We start from the raw sequence: 25857 nt of genomic DNA, 5'->3' as shown, positions 1-25857 counted from the left end.
TGTTAAGGCTATACAGGTGGAGTGTTCTAATTCAGAGACAACCAACATGCATCCAGACCCACAGCTTGAAGAGGCGAAGATCACGATGACATCAGCATGTCGAGTTCCATTCCCGATGGTAGCAGCCCCGACTGTGAGTCGGAGCTCGCCTTTTATTCTCTCCAGCGTGACCGGGCTCCGCCCTCGGCCACGCACCCTTCTGGATCCCCCAGAAGCCTCCGGGCTTGGCCCACGGGTTCAACTGGTAGAAGGGGATGCTACCCCTAATTCCATTGTCGACCAATCTCCCAGCGCCAGCCGCTACAGTGACTCATTCAATGTCACTACATCACCCCCTCCCCCGTGAAAAAAACAGCCGTGCTGGCTGACCTTTACACATCATGCAGTGCAGTGGGACGATGAAGCAACAATATCCACGCAACATTCGCAATGCATGGCAACAATCCAGCCCCCAAAATAACAGCAACCGAACGACGATTCGGGGTGGTCATCTGAACCGAACTGTCTTGGAATGGTACATGTCGCCCGCACCTCAAATGGGCCCAGCACGGGTCCTCTGGGAACCCTGGGGATAATCCGAGGATGGCCCAATGGGCACGGTCCTTCCCGGGACGAAGATGGAGGAAGAGAAGAAGTGGGTGGAGGTCGTCCCGTACACCCTGATCCGCCTGCGGATGGCGCCGCCGGCAGTTCCACGGGCGTTAGGCCCTGGGATCCTGCAAATGGAGGAACAGAGCTTCGCCGAGGCGCATCATCCATAACCATACGTCCGGCTCCATTGGACACATCAAACACCCGGACATCAGATTGTGGAGATGAAACGCCCTCATAAGGTAGTAAATAGGGCTTCAAGTCGTGACAGGTGCACATACCAACGCCTGCGACCAACATAAATCTGCACACACTGCGGCCTCCTCACCTCAATTACCTGCACCGGGCCCTGCCATGGTCTATGTAATTTAGGAGACGTGCCTAGAGGCACTTGGGGGCAATGCAGCCATGCCCTGTCTTCAGGCTTACACGGGTTTCCGGACTCCTTAAGCCCAGCCAGTTTTTCATTCTCAGCCTGCCGCTTGGCCGAATTGCCACGAGACGCCTCCTGTGCTTCAGTGAACCACTTAAGGGTGAGGCTCACAAGTCCCGGCACAGTGGCTCTCTTCTTGCTCGGTTCAATATTTAACTGGGCTTCCATGGGTGGGGGTCACACTCTCTCCATACATAAAACAACCGGGGAGAACCCGGTAGAGGCATAAGGGGCCATCCTATAGTCCACAAGAACCCCCGGAACGTGTAGGTCCCAATCAGACTATGCCTCATTGACTTGTTGGCACAACATGGACGTAAGAGTTTTATGTAAACGCTCTACCATTCCGTCAGTCTGGGGATGGTAGGGCGAAGTTCGAATTTTCTTTGTACCCAACAAATCACATACCTCTTGTAACAATTTCGAAGAAAAATTTCGACCTTGGTCCGTAAGGAGACGTTCCAGGACCCCTTTATCCAACACGTGACCATGCAGGAACGCGTCCGTAATGGATGCCACCGACTGATCCGGCAGGGGCCATGCCACCGGCCACCGGCCACCGCGACAGGTACTCGACCCCGACCATAAATAATTTATTGCCCTTCGAAGTGGTGGGAAATGGCCCAACGATGTCGGGGGCAACGAACTTATTTACACGGGACACCCTGATAGATTGCAACGGTGGTCGGGCTAGCCTCGGCAGGGGCTTCCGGCAAGCACATTCCACTCAACCTTTAAGCACGTTGTGGACGTCTTCTGACATCCCGGGCCAAAAGAAGTCACGCTTCAACATCGATAATGTTTTCTGCACCCCTAGGTGCATCAGCCGCACATGGGCAGCTCTCGTTACCCTACCCCACAGAGCAGTTGGTACAACGATACAGTACCGCTGTACCTCTGTATCTCAGCGCATTAGTAGCCCATCTCAGAGTACCATGGGGGACATACCCCCTGGACCCTTTGTATCGCTTGGTGCACCAACGCAGTGCCATATTTTCCGTAAGGAGGCGTCCTCCACTTGGAGGTGCTCCCATTCTTTGTGCGCAAGACCAATGGTGTTATCACGTGCCACCTCCGCTACGGGCGACAGAGCATCTACCGACGCTACAACGGTGACCGGCTCCCCCCGCCTCCACCTGCTTACAACGGCTGGCGCCCATAAAACACACGCACTGGCTCTTCGGTGATAACTGTTGTATATGTCGGGTTATAAAATTTTTATGAAAATAATAAAAATTAAATGAAGATTGGAAAAATGCTTGCGATTATGTTAATGTGGGCAGTTATGATAATTAGGCTTAGCTTCGTTATCCAGAGTTGTATCAATCGGGATGAAACAATTATCTTTGATTAACATTTATTGATTATCTTAGTGTGTTTATGTTATGTTAGGTCTCCAAATTCATATATCAACGCAGGATACAGTTCTTATCAATAAGAGTTATGCATGGACTTGGAAAGAAACACTCAAAATACTTCTGTGTTAAGCAATTTTAATTCTAAACAAAAATATGACACTCTAATATGCGAACTCGCATACTCGGAATTATCCACGGTACCATCGGGGAGATTTCTCTCAGTGAGCAGCATATTTAACCATCACTGTTTTTTTTCTTTTTCAACCGCACATATCATTAATTCCACAGCATAACGAGCACATCCGGCAACAGGTAGAGTCTTAAAAACAGGCATGCAACGATATTCATATGAAGGGCAATAAAAGCACTTACAGTGAGGGAAAAAAGTATTTGATCCCCTGCTGATTTTGTACGTTTGCCCACTGACAAAGAAATCATCAGTCTATAATTTTAATGGTAGGTGTATTTGAACAGTGAGAGACAGAATAACAACAACAAAATCCAGAAAAACGCATGTCAAAAATGTTATAAATTGATTTGCATTTTAATGAGGGAAATAAGTATTTGACCCCCTCTCAATTAGAAAGATGTCTAGGCTCCCAGTTGTCTTTTATACAGGTGTAGGACTCGCACTCGGTTGTCTTTATGTTCTCTTTATTTTCCGCTCAACAGTCCACCTCCGCCGCGCCACCGCTCCTCGTCTATCTCTGCAGCGCCACCGCTCCGCGTCTCTCCATGCCCTCACTCCGCTCCGCGTCACTCCGCGTCTCCCTCTCTCTCTCTCCAGGTCTGTCGACTCCCCTGCTATTCTACACTGCATCCTTCAGATGCATGGCTACCCCTGTTCGCACACTGCGTTCTCGCTATCACTGTCTTTCTATACTCTACTCCATCTGTCGCCGCTAACCCACTCTATCTCTGCTCTACTACCATCACCACCTGCTCTGCGATTCCCCGGGCACCGTCGCTGCAGCTCCACCCAAGACGCCGACCAAGACAAGAAGCCCCTCTCTCCGTCGCGCTGTGGCTTATATCCCCACACTAATTAATCACCATTAATTATCTCAACCACCCCCTTATTACTCGCCCCCTGGCCCCCGGTCTCACGTGACCTTGTTATTGCCGCCAGAGCGACGCCAGCTAATAACCAATTACCAGAGGTGTGGACTCGAGTCATGTGACTTGGACTCGAGTCAGACTCGAGTCATGAATATGATGACTTCAGACTCGACTTGGACTTGCATAACAATGACTTTGTCCCACCTCTGCCAATTACCCTCTTAGCCAATCGCTGGCCTGTGTCCCCCCGGCTACCCCGAACACCTGTCTCAACACTTAACGACCCTCTCACCTAATGCCACAACAACAACTGTGTCTTCACCTACACCCCACTGTACTCTGCTCGCTGGCATAGCAACAGTGGAAGAGAATGCGTGGCGCGCTATAACCCAAGTCCTACACAGGTAACAAGCTGAGATTAGGAGCACTCCCTTTAAGAGTGTGCTCCTAATCTCAGCTCGTTACCTGTATAAAAGACACCTGTTCACAGAAGCAATCAATCACTCAGATTACAAACTCTCCACCATGGCCAAGACCAAAGAGCTCTCCAAGGATGTCAGGGACAAGATTGTAGACCTACACAAGGCTGGAATGGGCTACAAGACCATCGCCAAGCAGCTTGGTGAGAAGGTGACAACAGTTGGTGCGATTATTCACAAATGGAAAAAACACAAAATAACTGTCAATCTCCCTCGGCCTGGGGCTCCATGCAAGATCTCACCTCGTGGAGTTGCAATGATCATGAGAACGGTGAGGAATCAGCCCAGAACTACACGGGAGGATCTTGTCAATGATCTCAAGGCAGCTGGGACCATAGTCACCAAGAAAACAGTTGATAACACACTACGCCGTGAAGGAGGACAACTGGGTGAAAGTGTTGTGGTCAGATGAGACCAAAATGGAGCTCTTTGGCATCAACTCAACTCGCCGTGTTTGGAGGAGGAGGAATGCTGCCTATGATCCCAAGAACACCATCCCTACCGTCAAACATGGAGGTGGAAACATTATGCTTTGGGTGTGTTTTTCTGATAAGGGGACAGGACAACTTCACCGCATCAAAGGGACGGTGGACGAGGCCATGTACCGTCAAATCTTGGGTGAGAACCTCCTTCCCTCAGCCAGGGCATTGAAAATGGGTCGTGGAGGGATATTTCAGCATGACAATGACCCAAAACACACGGCCAAGGCAACAAAGGAGTGGCTCAAGAAGAAGCACATTAAGGTCCTGGAGTGGCCTAGCCAGTCTTCAGACCTTAATCCCATAGAAAATCTGTGGAGGGAGCTGAAGGTTCGAGTTGCCAAACGTCAGCCTCGAAACCTTAATGACTTGGAGAAGATCTGCAAAGAGGAGTGGGACAAAATCCCTCCTGAGATGTGTGCAAACCTGGTGGCCAACTACAAGAAACGTTTTGCACACAGACTTGTTGTGCGTGACAATTTATTTTCGTGAATTTTTTCTCTCCAAAATTTTCAACATTTTAGGAAAAAAAAAGATTATATTTAATTACCAATTGCTTAATGGTGGCAGGCAATCATCTGACCCATAGGTGGCAGCCATCTCAAGCCAGAGGACGAGAGGACTCTAGCCGCCCGTTTCAAAGACCAATGTGGGCTGGGTTGTGGCCCATTGAACACGCATATAAAGGATTTATAGTGAAAAACTTTGTTTTACGGGTTAATTTTTTTTGGTTCGCTTGTGTGTGGACACAGATTCCCAACTTGCAATAAAACCTTTTATGAGGGCAATTTCCCTGCTCTGGTGTGCCCGCTGCGCTGTCCCGTTGCTTCGGGAAGACAAAGACGGCTGTGAGGCTCCCTTCCTATGGAGTATGTTACATCTTGGTTAGGTATAACTGACTTATTTCGCCCTTAACTCCTCTAGATGACCCTTGTATACTATTCGTAATAATAATTTTTAAATTAGTTTTTGGTTTGTTTAGAATTATTATTACTACGTGTTTTCATAGGGTCTATTAACCTTTGTTTCACTGCCTGCATCCTGGGCCTGCGCTGCCCGTTCTCGAGTCATTACTATTATCTGATGTGCCGGGATTAGGTAATTCGCTTTGGCTTAGGAACGATCCTGACTGCCATAATTATTATCATTATTTTCCTTTTATCAGGTCGCGTAGAGAACCACCAAAGGCAACCAGAACATCGGTATTGAATTAACAAATGAGGATTCATGACCCCCTGGTGCAGACTGTAGTCTGGTTTTTAATTGGAGTGAGGGTGAGAATAGATAACGTTTGCTTAATCTTTGTCGCTAAGTTTGTACCTTTGTTTAACTAATATGGCTCAAAACCCATCTGTTTGCTTTCCCTGTTGCCAATTTTTTAACTTTTAATCATGGTATTAAGGGAGCTGAATTGTTTTAATTATATATGTCTCGTGACGCCTACTGCCTGTATTGTGTAGGGGCCTTTTGAAGTGGACGTGATTGTATTAACAAAGTGATCCAGGTACCGAACTGACTTCTGCAGGAGGTAACATTTTTGCAGCTTGAATTTCATATTAACCGCCCGCATTTTAACAAATACTGCACGCAACCACTGTAGATGTTCCCGGAACGTGCAACCAAAGACAATTACGTAATACATGGGTCGCTGGAATGTGGCTGGAGCTGAGTGAAGCCCCATCGGAAGTACGTTAAATTGAAACAGCCCTTGCGGTGTCCGGAACACGGTTTTAGGTTTTTAACTTTCATCCAGGGGCAACTGCCAAAACCACGACAATAATTTCCGAAAATCCACACAAAATCGCAAACTCCTGTCTTTCTTTTATAACCAGGACAATGGGAGCACCCCATGGACTGGTTGATGGGGAGATTATATTGGCGGCCAACATCACGTCGACCGCCTGACAAACGTAGTCCTTCTCCTTCGGACTAAACCGAAATGAGTTCTAACGAAAGGGAGTGGCGCCACCCGTATCAAATGGTGGCGCATCAGGGACATGTGGCCCACATCGAATTTACCCTTACTAAATACATCAGAGAATTCCTGAAGCAATGCCCGCAACTTACCCCTTTGCTCACACGACAAATCCGGATTACCCGCACACAACGGATCCATCTACGAGTCATCCGACACCACTTGTTGTTCAACGGCAGCAACGACCCGAGTGGTTGCATCATTCGTTTCTTCACAACACGCCGCCAACACCGTACCTGCCTATATGACCACGGTACCCAGCCCAGTATTTAATACTTGCAGGAAGGGCTCCCCCCTCACTATCGCCTGGGCCCCTATCAAAGTGAGACCACGAACCGCTCTAGTCAAAGGGGTTAAAATAACCCCACCCTCAGTGATTTCCTGGTCGAGCCGCTTCCGTAGCCTCAAGGGTACGAGCATCTGTGCACCCGGGGAAACCCTAACAGTTTCACGCACCAGGGCCCGAACCACAGCGTTAGCCATACATAACTCAGTAGGGGACTCCAAAATCTCAACCGAAGTCCCGACAGTAACTCAACACAACCCTGGTCAATCCAAATCTGGAGAAACATTCTCGGTCCCCAATAAACACAGCACCGCCAATGAACTTGAAACTAATACCAGGCCCGTGCATTCAATATCTCCAATCAGTATCGATGCCACAATTTGGCCCACAATACCTAAGCTCCCACCATTAGCGGCAACACAAGGACTACTCACAGGACCAAGGCAACCCACTGTCGACGGCAAAGTCCTGTAAATAAACTCCGAAACAATGGTGGTGGATGTTCCCGTATCTATGAGCACCCGCACCTCAGCACCCTGCACAAATCCACTTACTCTGGATGATCCTGCTCCTGCTGCAATAACACGAAGTAACAATGCGGTTATTTGCCCTGACCCCCGTGGCCAACAATCATGCATCGAACCACCATCTTTGCACCCCGTATCTCTATGGAGGACGATGGCGTATGCACTCGAAACCGACAGCAATGGAGATGTATGAGGTGGATGTGTTGGGTCCAGAGGAGTAGAGGCCGGTAGGGCGGAGGACGGCAAAGCCGTGAAAAACTTCAACAAATCAGCACGCAGCTGATTCCTAACAACCCGACAAAAGGGAAATTTTTCGCTAACACTCCTGACACCAAATGTAGTGTACTAATTCAGAGACACGAGTAGGAGGCGTTATCCCTCTTGTTTATTCCGGCTCTCACAGCCATAGGGGATAACTCAGTACCACGTCGGGACGGTCAACATGCTTCCAGAACCATAGCTTGAAGAGGCGAAGACCACGACGACAGCAGCATGCCAAGTTCCTTTCCCGATGTCAACAGCCGCGACTGGGAGTCGGAGCGCGCCTTTTATTCTCCCCAACGTGGCCAGGCTCCGCCCTCGGACACGCACCCTTCTGGATCCTCCAGAAGGCTCCAGGCTTGGCCCACAGGTCCAACTGGTAGAACGGGCTGCTACCCCGAATCCCATTGTCGACCAATCTCCCAGCGTACGTGCTACAGTGACTCAATCAATGTCACTACATAAATATGAAGACTCGCACAGAGACAAACACCCCCCTATAGGGCGCCACGATGGCGAGGAGATGTTAACTCCCTCGCCTGGTATACAGGAGGTGCGCTGGTTCGATCCCAACCCTGACGCCTGCTGTATATTTGGAGTTTGCGTATCTCTCTCTTTCATCATCATAATCACAGGAGGTTCTGCTGTATATTTGGAGTTATCATGTCTCTCCGTGGTCGCGTGGATTTTTCTCCAGTTTAGAATCAACATCACGTGTTTAGAGTATTTGGCTGCTGCTATAAATTTCTACACGTTATTGATGAGCCCACTTCGTTGAGCTATCATTTGTGATAGCCAGGTCGCTTCTGAAAAAGCCACATCGCTCAGTGGGGCTTTACCTGGTACAATAAAAATACTATAGTAGGTAGTTCATAGTCTTTAAAAACACTGTTAGGGCAGGTGTTAGCGAGTTCCACATATGTAGAACGGTACACGAGTTTAGGGGAGGGCCGGTGGTCAGCACCACGCCCGACCGCCTTTGTATCTCTAGTGCTGATTTGAGGCTGAGTTGACCCAGAGAAAGCCCACACCCGGTTCACATATTCACAAGAATCGAACACGGGTGTGATCGGGTTCGTAGCGCAGTGCGCTAACCACTGCGCCACCGCTCCCCGCATGTTTACACAAATACACACCCCAACGTCATCGCCACTAATATGTTTACTAATAGGGCGGCAGAGTGGGACTCGAAGCTAGTTGGGTCAAAGCAAACGAAGCCTGTGTTCGATCCTCGACTGGTGCCTTAAGTGAGTGTGAGTGAGAGTGTGGCGTTGGTAGTGCGGAGCGGTGGCGCAGCAGTTAGCGCGCTGCCCTATACTATACACTGTTATACTCTTAGGTTCTTTCGGTAAAGTCACGTAGGAAGAAAATAATAGATAACGACGTTTCGATCACAACACAAGCAATCGTCATTAGGTGGGACAACCACAGCAAGAGAAAACTGCTGAAGTAGGCGAGATGCTGTGGCACGAGGTTATATAGGCCTCGGCAGTAGGGGGGAGAGAGAACGTGGGGGGGGGGAAGGAGGCAGGGCAGAAAGTTGACCTCGCATTAGACCCCGAAGTAGCACCTGGGTGCTACTTTTGCCCTGCCTCACCCCCCCTTCTCTTCCCCCTCCCCCCTGCAGCTGACCTCTCCAGTGCTGCCGCAGGATGCAGGCAAGGCCTATGAGTCAGATGCCTTCTATGACCTCCTGTCACAGGTGTTAGCTAAAGTGGTCCTTCGGGAAAGAGTCATCTTGTTGGGTGACTTCAATGCCCGAGTTGGTCATGATGCTGGCACGTGGTCTGGAGTGATTGGAAGGCATGGGCCAGATCAGCTCAATAACAACGGTAGGAGGCTGCTAGATTTGTGTCCAGCCCATGGGCTTGTAATTACCAACACGCTGTACCGGCATCGGCGAATCCACACAACATCATGGATGCATACCGGGTCCAAGCAAGAACATCTGCTGGACTACTTAGTGACGGAACAGCAGATGCGGGCCCATGTCCTTGATACCAGGACCTACCGTGGAGCTGATCTGCCCACTGACCATCGACTTGTCATCTGTAAGATGCGTCTGCCATTTTTCCACTCCGGTGGTGGGTGTACACCCAGAACCCCATTCAAACCCATAGTGGCATGGTCTCAGCCAGCTGATGAAAGTTGCAAGCTATAATTTAATCATCGCTTGCGGCTGGGGTGGGCATCGTCCCCCACTCCTCCTGATGTCGAGGGGAATTACGTGAGATTTAGGACTGTGGTTCATGCAGCTGCAATGGCTGCTTTGGGTACACGGTTCAGACCTCCCAAGAGATCCTGGCTGACACAGGGGGTGTTCAGGCTGGTGAAGATAAAGCGACAGGCCCAGTCTCGTCTACAGTATCCCACGTCAGAAAATGAGGAGGCTTACCGCAGCCTTTGCTCGGAGGTTCAGAGAGCCGTGAGATGGAGTCTGCCTCAATGGCCCGTGATCACAAATCACTCTTTAACTCCACCACATAAGTAACCTGCAGCGCAACACCTATTGCCTTCATTAGGAGAAAGAACGGTGATCCAATCTCCGACCCCCAGGAAGAGGTTTGCAGATTTGCTGAGTATTTCTGTGAGGTCCTGGGGGAGGAGAAATCCCTCAGCCTGGAAAACATCATGGGACAAAGTGGGGATAACCCTGCTGAGGCTGCGGTGCCTCAAATATTGGAAGAAGAAGTCACCCCCTGTGAGTGGCTGGCTGAGGTGCTATCTGATGAGTAAGTACTGACGGCGATCCGGAGTCTGAGACCAGGAATGGCACCGGCCAGAGATTATCTCCTAAGCGAAATGCAGATGGAGGGTGGCATTTGTGCACAGACTGCCCTACATGACATCATAACAACAGTCTGGACCACTGGACGGGTTCCGCAGGATTGGAAGGATGCCCTAGTTGTCCTCCTCTTTAAGAAGGTGGACCGCAAAAACTGTAACATGTACAGGGGCATCTCAATCCTCAGTGTGCCGGGAACGTCCTTGGCAAGGATTATTCAACATCGCCTTGCTAGGCACGCTGAGGAGAGGCTTGCGGAGCCCCAATGCAGTTACAGGACAGGGAGCTCCTGCACAGATGCCATATTTTGTGTCCGTCTGCTACAGCAGAGGTGTAGGAAATTCCAACAAGACCTACATCTCTGCTTTATTGACCTGGTGAAGGCCTATGATACCATCAGTAGGCTTGGGCTCTGGGTTGTTCTTCGTGCTTTCGGAGTCCCTGACCCTCTGCTCACGATCATTAAGGACCTTCATGATGGTGAGCGGACCCGGGTAAAACTATGTGGCTGGGAGTCAGAGCTATTCCCTGTACATCTTGGGGTGCGACAGGGATGTCCTCTGGCTCCCACATTATTTAACATCTATTTTGACCACGTAGTTCGTGAAGCCTTCAATAGCTGTACCGAGGGAATTTCCATTTGGTACAGATATAATGGGAGGCTGATCGATGCCCGGGTGCGGTCAAGGATGGCTCCCTATTGCTCAACCATGTTATATATGCCGATGATCTGGTATTTGCTGCCCACTCAGAGGAGGAGTTGGAGGCACTGCTGCAGAACCTGGAGATTGACACTAAGATGTGGGGCCTTACCATCAGCCCCACCAAAACTAAGCACTTGCCTGGGTATTTTGTACCATCGGACACTCCACCCTTATAACTTGCAATCGGTGATAGGGCAGTTGCGGAGAGAGTGAAAAGTTTCCAATACCTGGGCAGTGTGCTCATGACTAGTTCCGGTTTGACAGCAGAGGTCTCACTCCGAATCAGTCGAGCGGCATTATTTTTTCATCGGTTGCATAACGCTGTGTGGAAGCTACCTGGTCTGTTGCTACACACGAAGCTTCAGGTCTTCTCGGCCACGGTCATTCCCTCCCTTCTCTATGCTTGCGACACGTGGACCCCCCCTAATGGAACATCTTTGCCTGTTAGAAACATTTAGGCTGGCCTGCCTACGATCCATCTTGGGTTTAACCAGGCTGGATTGTGTGAGGAGCTCACAAATCATCTAAAGATCTGGACAAAGTCCCATCGGTGAGCTCCTTTGGCAGGCAAGGCCAACATAGCCTTGCCTGCCAGATAGAGGGGGCTAAATGGGCGAAGCACGGGCTGGAGAAGAGATTATGTGGTACAGGAGGACGTGGAGCTGAGTGGACTTGCCGATGACTTGTACCAGTGGTGTCAAGATCGGCCTCTGTGGAGGAGGCTCGTGAAGGACGCTACCGGGCAGTTGGAGGCAGTCGCCCTCCAACAACAAGGGAGTGCAGAGGAGCGATGCTCACAATAACGAGATGAGTACTGGGTGGCTACGTGACTTTACCGAAAGACCAAAAGAGTATGGATTTCTGCAGTCACGAAAGCTTCAAATCAATATAAAAACACAACAAGTTGGCACAGTAGGGGCACAGGTGGTGCATCAGCCAGTCATCTCAGTCAGTCGACCCGTGGCACCTGGGTCTGCCCTGTGACCTCCTGCCAGCGGGCGTTCGACGCTTCACGTGGCCTCAACGTGCACATAGCCTGGCACAAGCGTCGTGGTGACGTCACCACCACTTAGTGGCGAATGACGGTTGTTTTTGTTAGTATAATGTATAGTAGTCTATAGTAGTGTATAGTGTGATGTATAGTAGTGTAGAGTGTAGTGTATAGTGTGGTGTATAGTAGTGTAGAGTGTATAGTAGTGTAGAGTGTAGTGTATAGTATTGTATAGTAGTGTATAGTATAGTGTATAGTTGAGTGTATAGTGTAGTGTATAGTGTAATGTATAGTGTAGTGTATAGTGTAGTGTAGTATATTGTCGTGTATAGTGTGGTGTATAGTAGTGTATAGTCGTGTAATGCATAGTAGTGTAGTGTATAGTAGTGCAAAGTAGTGTAGCATGTAGTGTATAGCAGTGTATGGTGGAGTACGTATGTACTGTGTGTTAAACTTTTGTCGCCTCTGTACGTAGCCAATCATGTCAATCGGGGTCGTGTGACGTGTGCAGTGGTGACCCCAACGCTTTGCTCCTCTAGAGCAGGACGAGTCCAGTTGTTACAACGGAACACATTGTGCAACGATGCAATCTTACTTGGCATTACAAAGACAAAGATAACCCCACCCCCGTATAGCCTTAGCAGACTTTTGGGGCAAGTGCTGTCTGCGAGTAGCACCTGTGAAGGCCGGCACGGCACGCGAGGGGGTGGGCGGTCGACCCCAAGCTCGGCCACCTTTGTCTCCCCAGTGACGATGTTTACTACACACCGCAGCGGTTACCCATTTGAGGCTGAGTCGACCTAGGAGAAACCCAGGACCAGTTGAGATATTCGCGATCACGGAAAGTTGGCCCTGAGCGGGAATCGGGATCGTAGTGGCAGCACGCTAATCACTGCACCACCGCTCCAAAAACAAAGACAAAGATCGCACGTATAGACTTAACAGACTGTTGGGGCAAGTGCTGTTAGCGGACATCTATGAAGGCCTGAACGGTAAATGAGGGTGTGGGGTGGCCAGCATCACGCCCGGCCGCCTTTGTCTCCCTAGTGGCGATGTTGACTACACACCGCACCAGGCACTCATTTGAGGCTGAGTCGACCTAGAGGAGGCCCAGGACTGGTTCAGATAATCGTCACTGGTGTTGGCCGTGAGCGGGAATCGACATCGTGTCGGCGGGTTCGTAGTGCAGCGTAGCGCTACCCATTCATAAACCAAAACTTTTTTTATTTTTTACCACGCCTTACGAAGCTACGTAGCTATTTTTTCAGACGTGACCTGGCCACAAATGATAGCTGAACGAAAGTTGACTTATCATCATCGTCATCATCCTGTGGGAATATAAAGCGGCAGCCACGTGGTCTAAACGCGCGTCGTTCATTATAAATATGGAGGGAAAACCGGAGGAGCCGGAGAAAAATCCACATGACCACCGCAAGGAGAGAGAGAGACACGAAACCTCCGAATATACAGCAGCAGGCATCGGGGTCTGGATCGAACCCACGACCTCCTGTGCACCAGGCGAGGTAGTTAACATCTCCTAGCCACCGTGATGACGATGAGTGTGAGAGAGAGACACGCAAACTCCAAATATACAGTAGCAGGCATCAGGGTTTGAATCGAACCCACGACTTCATGCATACCAGGCGAGGGAGCTAACATCTCCTATCTCCATTGCACAATCGCCCTCCACCCCAAATAAATATTCTCTGTATAGCCTTACCAGGCTGTTGGGGCAAGTGCTGTTCGCGAGCACACACCTACACACACCTACACACACCTGTTGCTGCATTGTTATCAGTAGAGGCGTGTTTATTCGGAATAAAGCAACAACAAAAAAAACCGCCGTGTCGTTAATTTTCCTTTGAACCCATTAGGCAACAACGCCGGGGACCTCTTCAAAGGAAAATATAAATAAATATATAAGGGAACACGTGTCTAACGATTGGCCTTCTTCGGGAGGAAAGGACCATGGTCTGAAAGGTCACCGATTACACTGGTCAACAAAAAAAAAAATCTGGCCTGGACTTTTGCAGCTGTTTAGACTAATTTCAGGGTGCTGATTCCAAATCTGATCTCAGATTTGCTCTATCACATAATTTGTATGCTATTGGCATACCCCATTTTCATTGATTTTACCCGAAATTAACTCTTATGATTGCAAGTTGTTGCGAGTCAGTGACTTTTTTAGTGTTAAAATATGGTGCTGTATTTAGTGTGTTTATAATATTATTTTATGTAGATATCTACATTTACTTAATATTTTTCTTCTGCAGTTTTTATAAAAAATGCAATATTTGATATCTCAAAAACCTGATGTGATAGACAAAAACTGATGCCAGATTTGGAATCAGCACCCCAAAATTACCTTTAAACCATTGGAATACCTTATGCCAGGAAAAGCGTGTTGACCAGTGTTATACATATAGAGGGACTACGCTACTTACGAACGAGTTAGGTGCCAGAGTTAGTGTTGGTAAGCCGATTTGTTCGTAAGTTCAATTTTGCTCCTGTCGATTCCAAACGTGATGTACGGCGTGTACACTAGACACGGGGAATGGCTTTAAAAGTCGCATAATCTACTGTAAATGTAGATGCCACTGGTTATTCATGTTCTGGAGATCTAGATGCCACTGGTTCTTCATGTTCCGTAGATCTAGATGTCACTGGTTCTTCATGTTTTGTAGATTTAGATGCCACTGGTTCGTCACGTTCTGCCGATGTAAAAGTCACTAGTTATTCATATTTTTTACATGTAGATGCCACTGGTTCTTCATGTAGATGTAGATATCACTGGTTCTGCATGTAAATGCCACTGGTTCTTCATGTTCTGCAGATGTAGAAGACACTGGTTCTTAATGTGTTGTAGGTGTAGATGTCACTGGTTCGTCACGTTTTTCATATGTAGATGCCATTTGTTTTTCATGCTCTGCAGATGTAGATGCCACTGGTTCTTCACTTTCAGCAGATGGGGATGTCACTAGTTCTTCATGTTTTGTAGATGCCACTGGTTTTTCACGTTCTGCAGATGTAGATGCCACTGGTTCTGTATGTTCTGTATATGAAAATGCCACTGGTTCTTCACTTTCCGTAGATGTAGGTGCCATTGGTTCTTCACGTTCTGCAGATGTATATGCTACTGGTTTTTCACGTTCTGAAGATGTAGATGCCACTTTTTTCATGTTCTGCAGATGTAGATGCCACTGGTTCTTCACGTTCTGCAGATGTAGATGCCACTGGTTCTTCATGTTCTGCAGATGTAGATGCCACTGGTTCTTCACGTTCTGCAGATGTAGATGCCACTTGTTCTTCACGTTCTGCAGATGTAGATGCCACTGATTCTTCACGTTCTGCAGATATAAATGCCACTAATTCTTTACGTTCTGCAGACGTTGAAACCACTGGCTCTTCATGTTCTCTAGGTGTAGATGCCACTGCTTTTTCACATTGTGCAGATGTAGATGCCACTATTTCTTCACGTTCTGCAGATGTAGATGCACTGGTTCTTTATATTCTGTAGATGTAGATGCCACTGGTTCTTCATGTTCTGGAGATGTAGATGCCACTGGTTCATCTTGTTCTGCAGATGTAGATGCCACTGGTTCTTCATGTTCTGCAGATGCAGATGCCAACGGTTCTTCACGTTCTGCAGGTGTAGATGCCACTGCTTATTCATGTGCTGTAGATGTAGATGCCACTGGTTCGTCACGTTCTGCATATGTAGATGCCACTTTTTTTCATGTTCTGCAGATGTAGATGCCACTGGTTCTTCACGTTCTGCAGATGTAGATGCCACTGGTTCTTCATGTTCTGCAGATGTAGATGCCACTGGTTCTTCACGTTCTGCAGATGTAGATGCCACTGATTCTTCGCGTTCTGCAGATGTAGATGCCACTGGTTCTTCACGTTCTGCAGATGTAGATGCCACTGATTCTTCACGTTCTGCAGATATAAATGCCACTAATTCTTTACGTTCTGCAGACGTTGAAACCACTGGCTCTTCATGTTCTCTAGGTGTAGATGCCACTGCTTTTTCACATTGTGCAGATGTAGATGCCACTATTTCTTCACGTTCTGCAGATGTAGATGCACTGGTTCTTTATATTCTGTAGATGTAGATGCCACTGGTTCTTCATGTTCTGGAGATGTAGATGCCACTGGTTCATCTTGTTCTGCAGATGTAGATGCCACTGGTTCTTCATGTTCTGCAGATGCAGATGCCAACGGTTCTTCATGTTCTGCAGATGTAGATGCCACTGGTTCTTCACGTTCTGCAGATGTAGATTCCACTGTTTCTTCACGTTTTTCAGATGTAGATGCCCCTGGTTATTCATGTAGATGTAGATGCCACTGGTTCTTTACGTTCTGCAGATGTAGAAGCCACTATTTCTTCATGTTTTGTCGATGTAAATGCTAGATCCCTTTGGTGCTCGTGTGTCCTCCCTACTGTCTTGAAAAAACTTACCAAGAGATGTCTGCCCAGTCGTTCTCGTCTTTTCTTCACAAATCAACTTGTAACAGATAACAACAGCTGCAACTGAACATAAGGGGACAGGTTTGTTTGTATCTTATAACATTTGTAAGTCGACTGTTCATAAGTACTGGAGTCGTTGTAGAATAAGAATGAGTAGGTGAGTGGGTGAGTTAGTGAGTGAGGAGGTGAGTGGGTGAGTGAATAGTTGAGTGGGTGGGTAAATGAGTAGGTGAATGAGTTGGTGAGTGAGAAGGTGAGTGGGTGGGTCAAAGAGTAGGTAAGTTGCTGAGTGAGTAGGTCAATAAGTGGGTTGGTGAATGAGTTGGCGAGTGAGTAGGTGAGTGAGTAGGTGAGTGAGTAGGCGAGTAATTTAGAGGATGGGTAAATGAGTGTGTAGGTGAGTGAGTGGGTGAGTGTGGTCAGCAGTAGTGCAGCGATTAGCATGCTGCACTACGAACCTGGCGACCCGGGTTCGATTCCCGCTCACGGCAACACCGGTGACGATTATCTGAACCGGTCCAGGGCCTCCGCTAAGTCGACTCAGCCTCAAATGAGTTCCTGGTGCGGTGTGTAAACATCGCCACTGGGGAGACAAAGGCGGCCACCCGCCCCCTCGTGCACCGAGCCGGCCTTCGTGGTTGCTACTCGCAGACAGAACTTGCACAAACAGTCTGTTAAGGCTATACAGTGGGGAGGGTGGGGGGGGGATCTTTGTCTTTGTAGGTGAGCGAGTTCGATCAGACGCAACGCACTGACAGAGAGGAGCCGCAGTGCTCGCGGGTGAGTGGATCGTGATACGTCTGTAAACATCAACAGAGGAGAAGGAGATTCTCAGGTGTGGACTCGACACCAACAGTAACCCAAACCCTTCACTGCCTCGCACGTGCCCATAGGGTGGCGCCGCGGTGGCTATGAGATGTTAACTACCTCGCCTGATACGCAGGAGGTCGTGGGTTCGATCCCGACCCTTACCCCTGCTGTATATTTGGAGTCTGCGTGTCTCTCTCTCCGTGGTCGCGTGGATTTTTCTTGGGGTCCTCCGGTTTCTCCTCCACATTTAGAATCAACATCACGCATTTGGAGTATTTGACTGCTGCTATGAATTCCCATACGACGATGATGATGATGATACGCCAACTTCGTTGAGCTATCATTTGTGATGGCCAGGTCGCTTCTTAAAAATAGCTACATAGCAGCCCAGTGGGGCCTTACCTGGAGTTAGGGGACGGGTGAGCTCGTGGGTGAGCGGGTGGGTGAGCAGGTGGGTGAGCAGGTGGGTGAGTAGGTGGGTGAGTGAGTGAGTGAATGAGTGAATGGCTGGGTGAGGGGGTGGGTGAGTAGGTGTGTGAGCAGGTGAGTAAATTGATGGTTCTACCGATGTCTTTGCGATGAGTGGGAGGGATGTCAAGCCACCAGGTGTGTCAAGCCACCAGGTGTGATATTTGAGTCTCAAGTGAAATGTTTACCAAGAGGTCACGAGGAGGCGTCGGATTACCGCCTGAGACGTTACCTGCCTTCTTTAATGGACGAACACAAAGACAAAGACCCCCACCCGTATAGCCTTAACAGATTGTTGGAACAAGTGCTGTTAGCGAGCACGAGGGGGTGGGTGGCCAGCACCACGCCCCCCCAGTGGCGATGTTTACTACACACCAGGTGTCCCCATTTGAGGCTGCGTCGACCTAGGGGACGACCGGTTCGCATGATCGTACCTCTGATGAGCACCTTTGGCTATGTAGGGTGCGAAAGAAGTCCAACGAACATGCACGCGAACTTAACTGGTGTTGGTTGTGAGCGGGAATCGAACTCGGGGCAGAGGCATGGAGGTTTTAATTATCAACAAATATTGACTCAATAAAACCTCACCGAGGCTGAGCCTTTGCTGGCTGTTGAGCCTCAGGACTCGGTGAGCCATTCCTGTCTCGTGAGTTTCAAGACTCAGTGACCCATTTCTTGAGATTCAAGAGTCAGGAATGGCTCACTGAGTCTTGAGACTCAAGGGCCAGGAATGGCTCACAGAGTCTCAAGACTCGCATAGAGATACACAGAGACTCATAGACCCTGACACCTGCTGTATATTTGGAGTTTGCGTCTCTCTATCTCTCTGCTGGTGCATGCTGGGAGTGAAAGAACTGAGCGTGGTTGCGAGTGTGAGTTCAGATAATTCTTCGTTTTTCTCTCTTCAAACTCGTTTCTTTCCTCATTACCTTTCTACATCTTGGTTTTTTTCTTGTCTATTCTTCGCTACAATATTCAATCCAGATTTGAAGTTTTCGTGACTGCACGGATACATACTCTTTGGTTCTTTCGGTAAAGTCACGTAGGTATAAAAATCAAAATATAAAATACATTAAATCACGACGTTTCGATCGCAACACAAGCTATCATCATCAGGTGGGAAAACCACAACAAGAAACTACAATATTGTTTTATTTATTTAACCTCATTTTGTTTTGTTTACGTGCCCGTCTGGGCACGCCTGTTTAAGTATGGCCAACACAGACTTTGTGGGCCTCAGCAGGTGTCATTGCCTGCAGGTGGTTGCCGAGACCATAGTGTCCCCGTGGAGAGCTTCATGTTGCCAATTGGGAAAGTTGTTGGTTTTGAGAATGTTATTATTAATCAACGTTTTTTGGTTAGATCGCGTTATTTATAAATGTGTAGTAACCCTCCACCACCCGACACGGCCAATCAGCAAAAAGTGTCACGTTGACAAAATACAAATAGTTCAGTGCTTTAGCCCACCGGTGTGTTGAAGCGTGAAACCACAACATTTACAAATTTTTTTTTAGTTCGCCGTTTCGCTGGTTATTGCATCCAGCATCATCGGGCAATTCGCCAGAATGGTGAGGCTCTGATCTTGCTCCCGGTCTTAAATAGAGCAGCAGCAGGGTGACGTCATCATTTAACTCATCAGGTGCAACGATTTGAGGCGGAGGGGGGGGGTTATTGTAATTATATACTAGATAGACTAGCTGTACTACCCGGCTTCACCCGGGACTTGGATCCACCACGCCCGGCCGCCTTTGTCTCCCCAGTGGCGATGTTCATACGCCACACCAGTTACTGTGGTGGAGGGTTACAACACATTAATAAATAAGGCGATCTAAACCCAATAACGTGTTTATGAATAATGGTCGCGAAAGCCTACGTGTTACAAATTGACTCACTTTACTTAATAAGCAGGCTACAGTCTACATTATAGACTGCCAGTACACCCACCCAGCTTAATAACCAGGCAACAGTCTACATTATAGACTGCCAGTACGCTCACCCAGCTTAATGACTATTTGTACAGTCAACATTTAAAGAATCGATTCTTGGCGCGTCGGGTTTAAAAGTAATTACTCAGTTGTTTTTTCATTGGTATGTAATGTTTTAAAGTTTTCAGAAGATTTTAAATGTATTTTCCCCCCGGGCAACGCCGGGTATATCGAGTTTATACCACAAAGTCGTCGCTTGACATGGGTGGGGTGTCGAGGCCTAGTACCGTGCAGAGCCTCCGGCCTCGCCTAAATTGCCCACCCGGCTGAGGCTGGGTAATGGGGCCGTTACCCCCCCCCCCCCCCGCGCTACAATAATACTGTCTAATCGCTATAATTTTATTATCTAGCGACCCTATAATCAGGGGCGGTTTCTTCATTAGGGCGATTGGGCGACGCACCACCAATGTCATTGAACCACAGAGTCACGCTAGCCGTCACTGTCAGCCTCTCGATATAGTCCAATCAGCGTCATGTCACGTTCTGTGGAGTACCGCCTCTTTTTGGGCGATTTCACTCCGGCTGAGAATCGCCCCGAGTGGCCCCATAGACTTACATTCAAAGATGTTTTTTTTCGAACGGGGGCGCTCCCATGCATTCTCTATGGCTTCCGGGAGGGCGAGCCCTAACGTGCTTACGTCATCATACGTGCTTACGTCATCATACGTAAGCACGTTTCATCCAACAATATAATTTATCGCTACCTAGTGGAATCTTTAATAAAATAAACTTGAGTGGTTTGTTTTAATAGTGAGTATAGAAACAAACAAGATGTATTGTAAGAGTCACTTTATTTTTCATTAATATTAAAGAAGTGAAGTTGCCTTTACATGCTTAAGCTGTTAATTTATCCATGGCATGGGTGGACCTTATCCTTATCAATCATCCAGATATTGCCCCCCCTGAGAGATTTTGCAGGAGCCGCCACTGCCTATAATAGTAATTGCACACATTGGGGTGGGGGGTGAGTGAAGAGGACGTGAAACTTTGATGAATTTACCTCAGAGTCGCGTGTGAATGCGTGCGCATATTTTAACGGGAATTAAAAATGGCGTCCACCCCGCAGCGAATGCGTCGCTAACCGTTGCCAGGGGCAACCGCCGTGGAAAACCAAACGGACCAATCGCGTCTCGCAAATCCCTCACATTTCGTCCAATGAAACTGCGTATGGTCCGGCGACACACAGACAAACAGACACACACACAGACAGACAGACAGACTGACAGACAGACAGATTTGCGATTTTATATATATAGATTAGTAATCAGGCAATTGTTACGATGTGAGTTGTAGATGAGTAATCAATTGTAATGTGTGTTATTGTAATTATATGCTACGTTAGTAATCAGTTAATTTGAGAATGTTAAATCAGCATCCCGCATGAACAAATTCATTGTTGTCTTTTTGAGTTGTGAGGCTTTAGTCAACACTGTGGTGGAGCAGGGCTTTGAGCTCAATGGCTCAATGGTGTTTGCCTTGCCTCTGTCTCCTCCAGCTGTGAAGGTCGGTCATCTTGTCAGTTTAGTTCAGTTCATTTATTAGCAGTGGCGGCTCGTCAATAGAGGGCGCAGGGGCGCCGCCCCCATCAATATTCAAGAAATATACATATGCAAAATTTATATAAAAATACATAAATAAAATATTTTTTTCATACGATGTGCCGGCTGGTAGTAAGAAAAGCATCAGCATTTAATAAAAACTGGCTTTAATCGGTCAACTATTTTCTATGTTTTCAATGTGTTTCATGCGGGGCGCCGGACAAATGGATGTCTATGTGAGACTTTACATTTTCGGACAGCATGTGACCTGAAGCTGGTCTCTAATTGGTTTCTTAAGATTCTCCTCGGGGCGCAAGTCGTTGCGTCCCTGGCCAATCAGAATTGGATACATGTTATTTTATCCAATCTGATTGGTTCTCGTCACCTGTCATTCAAATTTACGCTGTAGGCCACTACTGCGAGTGCGAAGGCGACACCACTTTGACACTTGCTAGGCTGATCAAATTTTTTGTGTAAACAATGGCAGCAGTTCATCCAAATTCTGTAATTTATTTACAAAAAAAACCCTTTCACAAGGCTTTCGCTGGAAGAAATAAAAAGATAAAGGATCTCGGACCGGACCAACCCGATTTACAAATCCAGCAGCAGGCCAGTGACAGAGGACGAAGCTACACACGAAGCTTCACCCGCGCTTGTTATGAGAAACGGAGGTGGCTGGCTGGATGTGATGTTAGCAATTCTCTTTTTTGTTTTCCCTGTCTTTTATTTCAAAGTGTCGGCACTGAAGTTTTGTGGACAACGACGGGGGTAAGAGACCTCAAACATCTCTCTGACAAATGCAAACGTCATGAAAGGAGCCGCAGCCATATGATAATAGCATGAAACTAACGTTTTTATGTTCAAGTAAGAAACATGCTTTTTGGTACTTTGGTCTGAAATGTATATAAAAGAGAAACATTTATGTTCAAGTAGGAAACATGCTTTTTGGTACTTTGGTCTGAAATGTATATAAAAGAGAAACATTTATGTTCAAGTAGGAAACATGCTTTTTGGTACTTCTTTTGGTCTGAAATGTAAATAAAGATCATCAAAATTTATATTCAAGTAGTCAAAATGGTTTTTGGTACTGCTTTATATTTATTTGCCCCCCTCAATAAAATAAAAAAAATGCGCCCCCCCAAAAATAAATATCACCAGCCGCCACTGTTTATTAGGTATAGCTCTGTGAGACATTTGGCTCTTGACTCCAGTGTAGTAACCTTTATCAAGGATGAGGACGTAGTAAAATATTTATCTCGTTCCAGAAAAATCATCTCTGAGTTGAGAATGATTCCCCTGGGATGCAAGGCCCCAGAGCTGAGGCATGTGATGTCCTTCAGGAGGCAAGTCTTCGTGATCCTGACAGGGCCGCAAAAAATGCCAAACCTTCAGTGTCAATTTTGACTTAAAACTTTCGTGACTGCAGGAATGATATTCTATGGTTCTTTCGGTAAAGTCATGTAGATAAAAGAAAAATAATAACAATAAAATAATAATTAATAAAAATTAAAATAAAGTGATTAAAAAATATTTGATCGCAACACAAGCAATCAACACAAGCAATCGTCGATTAATCTTCTTGGTTCTTTCGGTAAAGTCACATAGAAGGGAAATAATAGAATAATAAAATAATAAAGATAAAACATAATAAAATACAAATGATGTTTTATTTTTATGATTTTATTATCTCCCTTTTACGTGACTTTACCGAAAGAACCAAGAAGATGAATCCCTGCAGTCACGAAAGCTTTAAATCAAAATTCAATCGTCGATTGCTTGTGTTGCGATCGAAACGTGATATTTTTATTACTTTTTATTCACTTTATTTTCACTTTTATTATTTTATTGTTTATTAATTCACGTAGCTAGACAAAAAAAGAATAACAATAAAATATAATATAAATACATGTTAATTTTGATCTGTATGTTTTTTTCTGACTTATGTGAACGAAAAGACACAAATTCGCCTAGCTTTTTCCTCATTTGAAAATTGGTAAAATTCTAAATATCACTGTCCTGGTCACAAAAGCAAAGTTTGTGGGGAATGATAGCAATTTTCTATACTTGTTAGGCATAAACAATTACGAAATAACACGACCCATGAACAAAAATTGTGTTTACATGGTGTTACTATTCTGACAGCAAAATGATGATGAGTGGATTGAATGAATGGGGGTGAATGAGTGATAGTCATATCATGAGAATAATATTATTCTGAAAGTAAATGACGATGAACGTGTAGTGGTGATAACTACTCGCTGTTCGCAAGCTGTGAGAGAGCAGTTAATAAACAAGGTTTTCCCGCTCAATCAAACGGTAGGGTCAAATGGGTGTGAGGTAGGATCCAAACGCCAGATTGGGAAGGACCAATCGGAGGGGTCCACGAGGTGGCCGGGGATTGGTCAACCCGGCCACGAACCGGTACTAAAGCCGGAGCGTTGAGAGCTCTTGGAGTTCTGCTACACGAAGACCCAAGTCGGCTGAAGACAGCTAGGACCCTGGACCAAGCCTTCCAGCCCTTGTCAGGGCTGGGGCTCAGTGTAACCAGTGGTCAGGGGAGATAGGTCCTGGATAGGGCCCTGGTTCCCAGCCTTCCCGCCCTTGTAAGGGCGAAGGTCCTGAGCGACCAGAGGTCGGGGACCCGCCGGGCCAGCGGTGGGTCAGTGTGCCTCCCCTAGGTCCCAGCCGGAGGACGCTAGAATAGGAGCGAAGTGTGAGTGTGAGCTGTGCAGAGTCGGAGGGTTGTACCTCCTCAGGTTAACGGGTAAGGGGACCGTATACCCCTTGTGTGTTAGGGACTGTGTAATTAAGACAATAAACTGTGTGTGCCATAAGGAAGTTATTAGTCCGTCCTTTACAACACTACAAACGGATTCAATAAATGGGGGTGAATGAGTGAGAATAATTATTATTCTGAAAGTAAATGACGATGAACGAATTAAATAATGGGGTAAATGAGTAATAGTCATGCAATGGGAATGTGCAGAGGGAATAGGACCGGTGGTGGTGGTTATGAGGGGGGAGATTAAGGGGGGGGGTGGGAAGTCGTGGGGGTGAGCTCGGGTAACATCCAGCGAGTTGTGAGTGAGGAGCAGACACTCAGTGAGCGATGGTGACCGCTTCATATGAGGAGGAGGAGAGGGAGAGACTTTGACTTTTTTAAACACTTTTATTGCCGCCAGCAGCAAAAGCACTGGAGGCGATTTCGATATGAAACACACAAAGTCACCAGCCAAACAAATGAAAAATAAACGTTTCAAATCCACGCGCTGTGTCGCTAAAAGCACCGCGCACAAACACAAAGAAAAGTCACGTGGTTGTGGTGGTGGTCATCGCGGACGCCACGGTGACGAGCGAGCGCTTCAGAAGGTGAACACCACGAGGGTGCCGTCCACGCTGGTGCAGAGAGGGGCTTGTCCGGCTCCCCAGCGCTCGAAGAAGACGCGCTGCACATCACCGGCACGTGTGTGTCACGTGGCGTGCTCCAGCCGGAGCCGCGCCTTGAGCAGAGAGAGACAGAGACACACAGAGAGAGACACGAGACACATCACCGACACGTGTGATGTCACGTGGCGTGCTCCAGCCGGAGCCGCGCCTTGAGCAAGAGAGAGACAGAGACACACAGAGAGAGGACAGAGACACACAGAGAGAGACAGAGGACACAGAGAGAGAGACAGAGACACATCACCGACACGTGTGTGTCACGTGGCGTGCTCCAGCCGGAGCCGCGCCTTGAGCAGAGACAGACAGAGACACAGAGAGAGACAGAGACACATCACCGACATGTGTGTGGAACATGGCGTGCTCCAGCCCGAGCCGCGCCTTGAGCAGGCCCCTGAACACTGGAAGTTCAGAGCAGCCGTCAGTGTCACCCTCCAGCATCTTTTTCTCGTTCTGTACACGCCATCTTCGCCTGAGCATAGGCGAAGTTGGCGAGGTCATGGCGCTTGTTAGCCAGGTAAGGCACCGCCCCATATACGAAGCTGCTGTTGTAGAAGGGTACCACCACGTTTCCTGAAGATGTCCCCTAAAAGGCGGAACATTGGTTTGAGCCGCTGGCAGTGTAAGTACGGTGGGGCAGACTTTACCGAAAGAACCAAAGAGTAACCGCAGGAAATGCACAAATCTGTTACCCCTGGCGAGATTCGGCTGAGCCACACGGCCGATTGCAACGTGCAGTGTGCCAACCTCCACTGGAGGCCACCACAGCGTTTGGCTACGGGGGAGACTGTACGTGTGTTTCCACTGAGGGGCGGTCGCAATGAGGGGAGAGAAATGGTCTCTCCATTTTGTGTCCGGTAGGTCGGCCAGGTCCCGGAATGTACGCCTTTACGCAGCACGTGTAGAGTGCCGTGTTTGGGGCACTCATGAGGGGCACGTTCCTGCAGCCTCAGGGCTTGAGTAGCTTGCCGGAGTCGCTGTGGCCGGGGGGCTGCAGCAGGAGAAGCAAACTCCAGGAAAGAGGAGGAGGTGGGGGGCGCCACCATCCCCCGGTGCCTCAGCTTCAGGCGCAGCTCCTTCATGGCGTGGAGCACGTCCCGCAGCAGCTTCGAGAGAGCGTGGGTTGAGCACAAGGAGGAGGAGAGGGAGAGAGAGACAGCGTGTGGGTTGAGCACAAGGAGGAGGAGAGATAGACAGCGTGGGTTGAGCACAAGGA

The 25857-nt window shown here is 47.9% G+C and overlaps 1 protein-coding gene across 1 annotated transcript in view; it reads right to left on the bottom strand.

The window, feature by feature from the left end:
• Positions 1-532: 532 nt before the first annotated feature.
• The window catches only part of LOC133357020 (low density lipoprotein receptor adapter protein 1-B-like), a 59433-nt gene continuing 34108 nt past the window's right edge, over positions 533-25857 (bottom strand). Inside the window, exons 7-8 of the mRNA XM_061574761.1 lie at positions 25611-25747; positions 533-716 (exon numbers count right to left, since the gene is read on the bottom strand). Of these exons, the coding sequence (XP_061430745.1) occupies positions 533-716; positions 25611-25747 (321 nt within the window). The remainder of the gene's footprint in view (positions 717-25610; positions 25748-25857) is intronic.

The sequence above is a fragment of the Lethenteron reissneri genome, chromosome 56 (genome assembly GCF_015708825.2).
Source record: "Lethenteron reissneri isolate LAM-NWPU_2019-01 chromosome 56, ASM1570882v1, whole genome shotgun sequence".
NCBI classification, from domain to species: domain Eukaryota; kingdom Metazoa; phylum Chordata; class Hyperoartia; order Petromyzontiformes; family Petromyzontidae; genus Lethenteron; species Lethenteron reissneri.
Note: the sequence above shows the minus strand (reverse complement) of the source record. Positions and strands in the feature narration are given on the sequence as shown.